Source organism: Hevea brasiliensis, chromosome 1 (genome assembly GCF_030052815.1).
Source record: "Hevea brasiliensis isolate MT/VB/25A 57/8 chromosome 1, ASM3005281v1, whole genome shotgun sequence".
NCBI classification, from domain to species: Eukaryota; Viridiplantae; Streptophyta; class Magnoliopsida; order Malpighiales; family Euphorbiaceae; genus Hevea; species Hevea brasiliensis.
Window position 1 is genome coordinate 6,813,281 of NC_079493.1, and position 12,928 is coordinate 6,826,208.

General features: G+C 33.7%; 1 protein-coding gene across 1 annotated transcript; it reads right to left on the reverse strand.

Moving 5' to 3' along the window:
- Positions 1 to 236: 236 nt before the first annotated feature.
- On the reverse strand, positions 237 to 12,456 carry LOC110634559 (GTPase-activating protein GYP1). Its single transcript, XM_021783612.2, has 10 exons — positions 12,216 to 12,456; positions 10,989 to 11,145; positions 10,712 to 10,895; positions 6,726 to 6,796; positions 5,836 to 5,973; positions 5,661 to 5,752; positions 2,696 to 2,967; positions 1,536 to 1,621; positions 1,274 to 1,375; positions 237 to 681 (listed from the first exon to the last, which is right to left on the reverse strand). Exons 1-10 carry the CDS (start codon positions 12,284 to 12,286, stop codon positions 520 to 522), a joined length of 1,335 nt encoding a protein of 444 aa, XP_021639304.2. The 5' UTR covers positions 12,287 to 12,456; the 3' UTR covers positions 237 to 519.
- Positions 12,457 to 12,928: the final 472 nt, after the last annotated feature.

Here is a 12,928-nt window from a genome sequence, read left to right on the forward strand (position 1 = left end):
CTGGCTGAAGTACCCATTGAATTTGATTAGAGAGACTTTGGATGGTATTAAATTGAAATTTAAGTATTTTTGCAATACAAATTGAAGTTAAAGGACAGTAGAAAAAAAAAATAAGAATCTTCAAAAGTTCAGAGAAGGTGAGTGAAATTATGCCAAACAAGACAGAAATAAAACCTACTTGACATGCCAGGTCAGAAGTCTACAACGGGTTTAGAGAGGAAAAACATGCACTGGTATTGTTACATGATGCCGGTAACTCCCATTTATCAACTTCAACCAATTGTTATACATAGATTCTTTTTCTTTCTCGAGTCATTAGTCAATGGTAAATGTACAATGCTAGAGAATACAAAAATGTTACACAACCACACATGGGACAGAAATGGTTGATCACCTCTATACTACAATGAGAAATCATACATTTGAGGATGACAAACTGTTTTGAGCAACCCAAAAAAAAAAGTATTGAAAGGGAAATTGAATTGAGGCTGTTAATAGGGAGGTAATGTTACTTCCTCTCTAGCTAGCTAAGTGGCTGGGGGAGCTGTTGAACATACTGTGCCACATATATGCTCTAGAAAGTACCATCTCCAGCTCTTGGTGCGTCCAGTTGTGAGTTGGAAGGTGTTGAAGAAACATCACCAACTCTTGGAAATCAAGTTTCTGAAGCTTATCTGACCACTAGAGAAAAGATACAACACACAAGTAAGTACTTGAAGCATAATCTTTTTGAGAGCTGAATTTAAATATTCTCAATAAAGCATGCCAAACGCCAAGTTTCAAGTAGCAACAATTGCAAGTAGAATGCATCCAATACAAGCTCAACCTTATATAAGAATGAGTATAACAGCCCTTGGATTAAATATGCATTGAGATTCATACATAATCAATTAAAATGTGCATATAATTGAAATAATAAGTGCCCAAATTTGGTATAAATATTTAATCTAAGGCCTACTTGGCTCGTTTCTATATAAAGTCGAGCTTATAGTAGTCACCTGCTATCATGCAATTCACAAAAATCTAAAGTAACCCTGTTTGAACATATAAAAGTTGCATGTGAAACATATGCTATTGACTCTTGCCTTTACAATTAGAGTATTTACAACATCTTGTTTTAGTTTTCATACATTTCATAAACAGCAGTATAAAGATATTATCATTCACACAACACAGGCATTGCAAGAGGGAAGAAAATTATTGCAGCAATAGAGAAATTCAAACATGTAACAGTGTAAAGTGTTAGTGCAAAGGAAGTAACAGCGATTCTCACCGTCAAAAGAAAACTGGTGTATATGTACACTAGGAAATCTGGCAATGCATCTCCTTCAGCAAGGTAAGTATCCCACAGGCGGGTAACAAGATGAAAAGGGATCTAATAAAACAAGAATGTAAGGTTGCTTCAAAATTAAATAATAAAAGCATATACGTTGGAACTCAACAGGATCAGGTTGCTTAGTGAACTGAATGTTAAAATTTGAAGCCTAGGATATGGAACAATGGCAGCTACTAGCAGTGGAATTCAGAAATCAAACCTCACGTATTAAAAGACAATTGAACCAGCGAAAAGCAAATTGAAGAAATTCAAGCCCTTGCTCCTCCATATGCCTTGAAACAGGTTCTGGAACAATTTAAAAGACCAAACTTTTAGATGGGGCAACACACACTTCATAACTTAACATGCAAAGCATAAAATATAATTAAAAATAAAATGGGCTATAACTTATGCATCCATGAGGTGATAGTGGCATTTTGAAAACACTGCATCAAAGGCAAATGTGGCAGTGATGTTAATGCATGTCTTGGAACATGTTACACCAAATACTGCCAGAGTAATCAAGAAACCAATAAAGCTGTCATGTAGCAGTTAAAAAAGTTCCATCTCTATAGACATACACTTTCTTTGTTTCAATTCCAAAACACAAAATTTTGTACAATTCAATTGAATTTTATGTTTTATGTGTTTGATTTGAAAAAAACAAAATAGAATTCAATTCTTGGAATTGGTTATAACTAAAACCAATTCCAATCAAATTTGATAGAATTTGAAATAAATTCCACAAATATTACATAACAATATTTTATGGACTAAAATGCCCTTATCAAAAAATTTCCTCCCAAATCTTTTGTATAGCTATATATCAATTCTATTTAATATTAATCATGTACCCATATATGTCACAACAATATACAAATGCATGACATGTAGGATAAATGGTGCATTAATGTCATTAATATAATTTATAAAGGATAAACTTTATTCCAGATTAAGAAAAAAAAAATAATGCTAGAAAAGTAACAAAGTAACATGAATTTTTAAATTTTGTAGAAAATTGTAATTTTATTAATTTTACTCTTGAGAGTAGTTTAGGAAATGAGAACAAATAAATTTCATTATATGGAATTCAATTGAATTTTGCATTTTAAGATGTGTCATATCAAACGATGAAATTCATTTCAAATGAATTCTAGCTTGAATTCATTTCAAATGAATTCTAAAATTTGTTATAGAATTGAACCAAACACTATGATAGAAATTCATACTACACTGTTCTGGTCCTCAACCAAGGAAAAAAGAGGTGCTTGTCTGAGAGAATAAAGAAGTATTCACCACCAACAGGGTACAACTAGGAGCAAGATAAAATGGGAAAGAAGAAAGGAGGAGGAGGAAAGAGGAAGAATAAGAAGTGTTTACCATCAATCCGTCTAACCAATTCCTTCAACTTAAACACAAGTCTCTGTATCCCAGGTTGAGCAAAAGTGTAGTGGTCTTGCATGCCATCTAGCAACTTCGACAGGCACCAATAACAATCAGCCTCTATGTCAGAGATTTTATCTGCAGGTAGATCAGATATGGACCAGTTATCGATGTCTCCTTCCAAGTATTCAGACAAGAAAACAACCAGAAAGGGCGTAGCAAGATCATTTATTCCCTGAACATATCCACTTGCAGGATGTCGAATTGCCCTGAAAAGAAATCAAGAAATATAACACCTGAATAACAAACAGATTACCACTGGAATAACAATAAAATACTTGAGGACATTTAAAATCACATTTTTTAAGCCTCGGCTGCTTTGGTCAACCTAATCACCTCCAGAAATATAAAATGTGTTAAGCACTTTAGTTGTGGGCAAAGGCTAGTTTTTGGCAGTAAGCAAAGGCAAGAATAAAATTGGGATAATTTCCGCAGCACCCTGAAAATTTGGGAGTTATTACACAGTGATAAATTCTTCATGATTTAAAAAATTCTTCATGATTTAAAACATTACAATGTCAACAATGAAATTTATAAACCATTGCAATTAAAGATCTTACTAAATTTTCTTTTTTAAATTCTCATTCAGTTGCCACAAAATCTTACAAATAAGACATCTAAAGGACATTATTAATAAGTAGAAAAGGCCTGTGTTCAATTTTAACATACAACAGTAATTAATCAATGAATTTGATAAACCATCACAATTAAAAACCTTACTAGATTTTTTTTTCCCCTCAAATTTCCACATCCATATGACAATGATATCTTAAAAACAAGGAATCCAAAGAACATTCTTATTGAGTAGAAAAGGCTTAATTGTTTAATTTTTGCATCCAATACGACCAACACTAATTAATCTATGAATTACAACTAAAAAAATTCATGCTACAATCTAAAACTTCTCTCCAAGATTTCTCACACAATATTTAACTATTTTTGTATAAAACAGGTGTCAAATTAAATTTATTCTATAGGTACTTGAAATCCTAAACCAATTTTGTCTAACGAAAAAATGGGTTCAGAAAAAGTTCAAAAAGAAACTTTGGCAAGAGTTGGTATTGAAATCCAAAATATAGGTTAAGGTTGACACTGCAACATTTAACGCATGGGGCTCAATTAGTAAAATCCCCCAAAGTTTAGAGCGTTGAGTGTAATTTTATTAGAGCGTTGAGTGTCATTATCCCAAGAAAATATTTTAGTAAGCCACTTGATGATCCATATAAAGAAGCCAGCTTGTTACTAGACATTGCATAAACCCAAGCCCTTGTGACTACCAGCAATGAATTTTTCTGTAGTAGAACAGTTGCAGTATCGAGAGATAAATTCATAATCTATGAAACAGAATACTTCCAGGTATCAAAATAGAAGAATAAAGGTGAAATATAGTCAGAACTGTGAACAGTTCAGATTTGTTGCTATCCTTAAAGTCAACACTCAAACCTGAGTGCATATTGAGACATGAGTTCAAATGATCAACATTACATTTCAGATTTCATGTCTTCTTAGTACTTAGGGATGTCAATGTGTCAAGGTCAAAACCAGGTCAAAGTTGGGTGTATTCAAGCCTAGATATTTCAGTCTTGGGTCATTTTTGGTGCCACCTTTATTCAAGTTGTTTTGTGTTCAGGTCACTCAAGTTTTGAGTGCTATCAGATTACCCAAAGAGTCAACTTTTAGGAATTTATTTCAAATCATTCTGGTTGCTTGGGTCATTTTGCAGTTTTTTTTTTTTTTTTTTTTTTGGTAATTTTGAAACAAGTCAAAGAGGCAGTCCAGAAGAGAAGTACGAAACAACTGATGGAAAGAAGGGAAATTTGCCATACAGGGGACACAAAGAAAGTGACTTTCAAGTGTTTATACGAACTTTACATTCTGCAATAAACTTAAAATCAACACCTAAAAATCAAAATTAGTTGTATGACGGATATGTATGGATTTATCAGGAAACCCATGAAGCTAAGGTAGAGATTCAGTCCAAAAATCAAGCTTACTCCTAACTCCGACATGGCAATACCTCTGTAATCTTCGAGATTCAAGAAACTGGTTGAATTCCCCAACTCAGATCGTGAAATGTATCGAATTGCTTCCTCAAATACCATCTCATTACAGGGAATCACTAAGGGAGCTCGGTTAGTGACATTGTACACTTCCTCGGCTTGCACTAAGAGTTTCTCAAAGACTGGATGATTCAGGTACATGGCACGCTACACAAATCTCCTGCAACTGGTACCAGTGCAGACTATCACATGTCCAATATGAACGTCTGAAGGAATAGGGGGAGTGTAACAAGGGAAAAGGAGAAAAAGAAAGGGGGAGAGAGAAAAAAAATCTACTTGTTCCAACCCAAAAATTTTCAAGACATTTTGAGTTTGGGCAAATTCGAGTCAAGTCAAATACAGCCACCTCTCAAGGTGTGCTTTGATCAATTTGTGAAATAAGCATTTAACAATATCTGTCTGATATACTTAGCATATACAGTTGAAAAGGTATGAGTTTTACCAGGCAAGTAGGTAACAATGCATGTACAGTAAATAAAATTCAATCAGACATATCTAATAAGTGTAAAAAAGGCCAACTTTTTTTAACATGTTGAACTTGAACTGGATTTGACCCAGTCCCCTTTAACAAAACCTAGAATCTATACTCAATGCTTGTGTTTACGCCTAACTATACTAGGAAATGTAGCAAGGCGTGATAAATGGCTGAGCAAAGTTTCTTGTAACGGAGATCTGATCAATTATGAATTCAAAAAAGCAGATAAAAGTTCTTTGCATATCCAATCAAATCTTCATCACTAAGACATGAGAATATTCCAACAATTCCCTTGCATAGAAATTACAAAATTACATTTAAAAAGTCTTAGATAACAAAGAAGGGAAGGATAAGAACAATATCTAACCATGTATAAAGAATGCGCTCCAAGGATTTCTGAACTTGTTCTTGTTGGAAGAAAGTGACATCAGGTACAGTTCTTGGACAATCAACAGATATCTAACATGGGAAGCATAGACAAATATCAAGAATTGGGCACACAGATTAACAAAAATCAGTGTGCACATTCAAACAGTAAATACCTGGCGAAGCATGTTGACCTCATCATCTGAACGTTCAGTATCTGGAATGTCATAAAACTGAGCCACACAATCAAGATACTCGAGCCGCTTCCTTCTCAAAACCCCCTCCCTTCTATCTGAATTAGGTGGTGCATATCCCTGTTGTCAGTTCATATTTAAATTTAAAACAAGCAAGAAAAATAGGATTTATAAAAGCAACTGCCAACTAGTATTTAAGAGCATGAGAAGCAATATTAGGTTAAGACTTAAGCCACACTAGTCGGAGATCGTGATCCCTTGACAGCTAATCCCTTACTTTGAATCAGTTGGAGAAAAAATAAAAAAAAAAATAACGAGACACTGGAATTTTCTGGATACAAAATTAAAAGGGCACAAATTCACAGCTTCCTACAACCCAATTTAGCAGGACAAATAAACAAAAGCAACCAAATGTAAAAATTAGGTTATACCATCTGGATAACCAGTCAGCTTTTGTATAATGCAAAATTAGGTTATACCATGTGAACAACCTTTCAGCTTTTGTGTCATTCAATGGGCAACTCTCTCTCTCTCTCTCTCTCTCTCTCGGCCACCATAATAACATTAATCCTTTCCTTTACTATCCTCTGTGTGTGTGTGTGTGTGTGTGTGAATATAAAAAATAAAAATGAGATCTCTCTCTCATGGCCACCAAACTAACATGAATGTCTAATTATCCTTTCCTTTACTATGCTTGTGTGAGCACACCCGACGCACAATATGGAAAAAAGACAGAGAGAGAGAGAGATTGTAGACCCAACAAAGGAACATTAAGCTTTTAAATGGAAAGCAATTTCTCATAATTCAGACTAGTTCCAGGGGGAAATAATTGGATTTCAATGGATGGACATGAATAGCCGAATCAAGCTTACCAAGAGAAGCCTCCAAATGGTGGGGCGCATATATGGTGGTACACCACTCCAAGCTAACTCACGCAATCTCTCTGCACAATGAATTTTTCACAGAAAATTAAAGAAAAATAGTATTATTGTAGCACATAAAATGCAACTAGTATTTATATTAAAAGAGAAAAAGTAAGACTAGTGGATGGAAAAATAAAAACCAAGGTGCATGATGTTGCAAGTCATCATCAAGAAAATAATCACAGGAAATTAACTGCTAATAAAAATTTATCATTTTCAAGAAAATAATCACTGGATATTAATTGCTAATAGAAATCTAAACTCAACTCAACTCAACTCAAACTAAACTTTTATCCAAAAAATTTGGGGTCGGCTATAAGGATTAGCTTTCTTCATTCTAAACGATTTTGGGTTAAATCCTCAGAAATTTATAATGTTTCTAGGTCATGTTGTAATATTCTCCTCCAAGTCAATTTAGGTTTACCCCTTTTTTTCTTTCTATCCTCTAACCTAATGTGCTCTACTTATCTAACTAGAGCATCCGTATGTCTACGTTTCACATGACCAAACCACAGAAATTTGTAACGCTTCTGGGTCATGTTGTACTACTCTCCTCCAAGTCAATTTAGGTTTACCCCTTTTTTTTTTCTATCCTCTAACCTAATGTGCTCTACTTGTTTAATTGGAGCCTCCGTATGTCTACGCTTCACATAACCAAACCACCTCAATCTCCCTTCTCTCAACTTATCCTCAATTGGCACCACTCCTACCTTTTCTCTAATACTCTCATTATGAATTTTATCTAGTCTAGTATGGCCACTTATCCACCTTAACATTCTCATCTCTGCAACTCTTATCTTAGACGCATACGACTCCTTCAGTGCCCAACACTCACTACCATATAACATAGCCGGTCGTATGACTGTACGGTAAAATTTTCCTTTCAACTTATTGGGAATCTTGCAATTACATAAAACTCTCGTGGCACGTCTCCACTTCAACAATCCGGCTTTAATCCTATGACTAACATTTTCCTCACATCTCCCATCTACTTGAAGGACTAAGCCGAGATATTTAAAGTGATTATTTTGGGACAGTACCACTCCATCCAAACTAACTCCTTCCCTATTACCAGTTTGGCCTTCACTGAACTTGCAATGCATGTATTCTATCTTCATTCTACTTAACTTAAAACCCTTTGACTCTAGAGTACTTCTCCAAAACTCTAGCTTTCTATTGACTCCTTCTCGCATCTCATCTATCAGAACAATATCATCCGCAAACATCATGCACCAAGAAATACTCTCTTGTATATATTTCGTCAATTCATCTAAAAATAATGTAAAAAGGTAAGGGCTTATAGCTGATCCTTGGTGTAATCCAATTAAGATCAGAAAATCTCTTGTGTCCCCTCCCACTATTCGCACAATAGTATTTGCTCCTTCATATATATCTTTCAACACTTGTATGTATCTAATAGATACTATCTTTTGTTCTAACACACTCCATAAGACATCTCTTGGAACACTATCATAAGTCTTCTCCAAATCAATAAAAACCATGTGTAGATCTTTCTTCACATCTCTATATTTCTCCATCAAGCTTCTAATGAGAAAGATCGCTTCCGTAGTTGAACGACCGGGCATGAAGTCAAATTGATTAAGAGAGATAGAAGTATCATAACGTAGTTGATGCTCCACAACTCTCTCCCACAACTTCATAGTATGGCTCATGAGTTTAATTCCCCTATAGTTCGAGTAACTCTGTATGTCTCCCTTATTTTTAAAAATAGGTACTAAAATACTTCTCCTCCATTCATCAGGCATTTTCTTTGAGTTTAGAATCTTATTAAATAATTTAATTAACCATGCCACTCTCATATCTCCCAAACACTTTCACACTTCAATTGGTATTCCATCGGGTCCACAGGCTTTACCCACTTTCATTCTCTTAAGTGATTCCTTTACTTCTAAAGATCTAATCCTACTAGTATAATTCACATTCTTTTCTATTGTTCTACAGTCTATATTCACGCTATTAACATTTTGACTATTATTGAAGAGATCATTAAAATAATTTTTCCATCTTTCTTTAATGTCCTCATCTTTCACCAATCCAAGACATTTTTTATGAGCATACATATAATGAAGAGGAGAAAAAATAAAAGAGGATGCCACCACCCAATAAATATAGAATTAAGAATGCCACTTAAACCACAAACATAAGTGCACAATAGATAGGCTATAAGTATACCAAGGATATCCAAACTACATGAAGATGCGAAAGACAAAGTCCACTAAAATAATACATGCATAAGCATAGCCAATCTAATTACCGAATTTCATATAGTATGCATTACCAACAACAATTCTTTAAAGGTCCTAATATTAACCCGCCTAATTCCACCTCAAAAGTTAGCTCACAAGGAAAGGTTTGCAAACTCATATATATAACACCGAAGACCTCCCTACAGAACTGATGTAGGATGCCTCATTCCCGACTTCTTTAAATTGAACATCCTCGTGAAGCAATCGGAGTCATGATTAATTCACCCTGACCGCTCCCGAAGAACGTCAGGGAACCTTTGTACATGACCCATCGACTCATGCAGAGTAAGACTCTGATACCAAATGATATAAATCTGCCTAACTCCATCTCAAAAGCTAGCTCACAAGGTAAGGTTTGTAAACTCATATATATAACACTCAAGACCTCCTTGCAGAACCAATGTGGGATGCATCAGGTCTTAGTGTCCCAGATTTGCACCGTGGTTTCAAAACAGATTTCGAATGCCCCATAACCATTATGGTGCTATATATCAATGACCAAAAAAAAAAAATTTGTTTGGGTGCTTACCATGATGTTAATGGCCATTATCATGTTGTTACCAATACAATAATTGTTTAACAATATAAAAGGAGCACTTTTTTATGGTTGCCTTTTCCAGATTTTATTCTTCAGAATCCCACTTCTCTATCAACATTTCTCATGTTTTTTTAGCCTTCTTCAACCTAAAGGTAAAAATATTGAAGCATCCTAGAAAACTCTATCATCCCTAGATGGTGCTAATTGCTATCTACACTCTACAGCTCCCAATCCATGCATGCACTTCATGTTACATCTTCCCTTGTGTGACTTTCACCTAATTAGACATGATCATCTAGTTCAGTCTTCAGTGTTAACTTTTCTTTTATATTTCTTAACTTTCCAGCAAAAGCATGCATCACTAACAATTACTCATTTTAGAAAATTTTTCCATTAAGTCGATTAGCACAAAAAAGCATATTCTGTAGCTTTACTCAACTCGGAATGGCATTAATTCAGCTCATTCAAACCTTTAAATCATCATTCACTAGCCAGATTTATTAAATTTTCATATCAGACAATGAGAATTGAGAAATGAAATCCCATTCAGCTTTTTTTAAAACTTACTCAACTGAGTTTATCAAGACTATAACACTCTCATCAGTAGCCAATTTGTATTTATCTATAGTCAAAATTTTCACATACGCTCCAAGTGAAAAATCAGCCTGCTTATTTGGACCTATGCTTTTTCATCTCTCCTTTCAACTCCCAAATCCAGATTCCCTTTAAAACCATCTCATTATGTTCATGTGCCTTTGCTTGCAATTGTGATGATATAAATTGTTGTTTAGTATGATAGATCAACTGGTTTTCAATAGTGAAGTTAAATACCATTTATCTTTGCATGCAACACATTTTTTTTTTTTTTGCACAATTAGCTCTGACTAAGGCTCAAACTTGAGACCTCATAGCCTTGGAGACAACCCCAGTACCATAAAGCTAAAGCTCATTTGCGGGCACCGGGCAATATTTATATTCATGTACCATAAAATGTTCTCAAGCCTAAGCATTCCTTACATATATATATATATATATATATATATAGTCAAACTTTTATCAATTAAATATTACCCAAAAAGTGAAATAGATAAAATTTTAATACTCAAGAAATAAAAAGTATAGTAATATACCTAATATAACTGTTGTTGCAGATAGCTCCTTAGTGAACTTTGTAACTCTTGCAGAATCTGTAGCTCTAGCCCCCATGGGGGACTTCTGAACATCTTTGGAAGCAATCTCAATGTTGGAGTACGAAGGTTTCAACTTGGTTGTAGTTGAATTGCTATTTAGTTTGCTTGTACTCCGGGCTTCAGACTATATGAGAAAGTAGATTCCCATTAATCAATAAAGAAGAACATTAGGAAAAGAACAGCAATTGATGAATTAGGTAAATATCATATATCTTACCCCCATCGACGTGTCCATTTGATCACTTGTACCAGCATCATTTTCTGAGAAGCTCCTTCCAAAACTAGGAGTGCGTTCATGTAAGTTTGGATCCTCTGGTGGATCTGTTCTCCTAGTCAGTAATATTTTACCAGGAATACTGCGACCTTTGAGCAACCTTGATTGCAATAAAAGATTTGAAAAGAAAAAATCTAAGTGCCTTTAAGGCTTGAAGACAAAATAATTCATAATCTAAAATCCATAGCTAGCAGCAATAAATATGATCAGAAAAGCAGCATCAAACAATATGAATGCCAAGATCACATGGCTTAACTTTAGAGCTAATATAAGATGATACTTTTCAAGCACATAGTCACCACACCAAGTTGTAGGCATACATAATTATGCATTCGTACACACAGATAGAGAGAGAGAGAGGGAAGAAAGGAGGAAGCATCAGTATCATTTCGTCCGGAGACTTAATGATATTACCAAGGGGAAAATCTCCTTCAGAAAGTTTTGAAATAGTCATAAATAACAGACCTTGCATTTTTATCAAGCTAGATCAGGCTAGTGCTACTTTGAATATATCAATGGGTTCCGGGCCTACCACCTCATTTGTAACCATAAAATTAAGATGACAGCATTTTGTGCATAAATATTAAATATCTTGCCCCTAAAACACAGTATTTCCACTTGCCAGATGTGAAAACAATACAAATAATTGTAAGGTCAAACAACTGAATTCTATCAAACTCATCACAGACAACAAAACCCATATCAATATTATCATCCGTTAAAATTTAATTATCGAGATCCGAATGCCATAATTGACAGGGATTTTTATACCAATTTCAGAACAACTACAGAATTTCATATCCAAGGAACTAGTAGACCAGATTCCTGAGCATAAAATTAAGAGATCTGAAGCTTCTTACGCAAATGTGTCCTCAAACTTAAGTATAACCCCGAACCCGTTAAAGCTAATAAAGGCGAATGGGAATCTTGGGAAGTTTAATTCTTAGCACAAGGCATTAAAAAAATGAAATGATTCTCCCAGAAACTGAGAATCAAGATCCTCATAGAGACAAATTTTGGAAATAGAAGGGGAATTGAGAGATCTGAAGCTTTTTCTAAATGGGGTTTCTTAGTCAAAAACAAACATGAGTGATACTAGTACAGTACACAATGAATAATAATTGAGAAATGAGAAATAAGAAATAAAAGGAAATGGAATTCTGTAGGTACCCTTGGACATTTTTGAGGGTCTGGTTGAATCTTGAATCGAGACTTGAACTGCTGTTATCGCTGTTCTTCATGGCTTTGTTCTTCGTGTTCCGTTGCTGCTATTGTGCTATAGAGAAGAGCATGAAATTTTTTTATATTTATTCTGCTTGTTCTCTCTTTGCTCTCATCGATCAAAAATCAAAAGCTCAAACGATCAGCTTTTTTATTCTATCATTCAGATTACCATCGCTGTAAAGAATATAAATATTTTTGAAAAAAAAAAAAGAATATAAATATTATTCTCTAATTTAATTAAATCAAAGATAAATTATTATCAAATGATTATATTTTATTAAAATTAACTATTTAGTTTTAATATTTTTAAAAATTCACTAAAAAATATTTTATATTTATAAAATCAAATTCTTTAGTTTTTTAAATCAAATTCTTTAATTTTTGACTAAAAATTATAAAAAAATTCAAGACTTTAAGTGTTTTTATAATTATAGTTAATTTATCTTTTAATTTTGATTTAATTTAAAATTTTAATATTTATTATAACTTTATTAAAATTAAAAATTTGGAGACGCTGACGTGATAAAAAAATTTTTTTATTATGTTATTGTTGATGTAATAGGTAAAGTGATTTGAACTTTTATGTTTTTATTAATGTAATAAAAATATTATTATTTGATATCATTATCGATGTGGTTTAATTTTAATAATTAAAAATT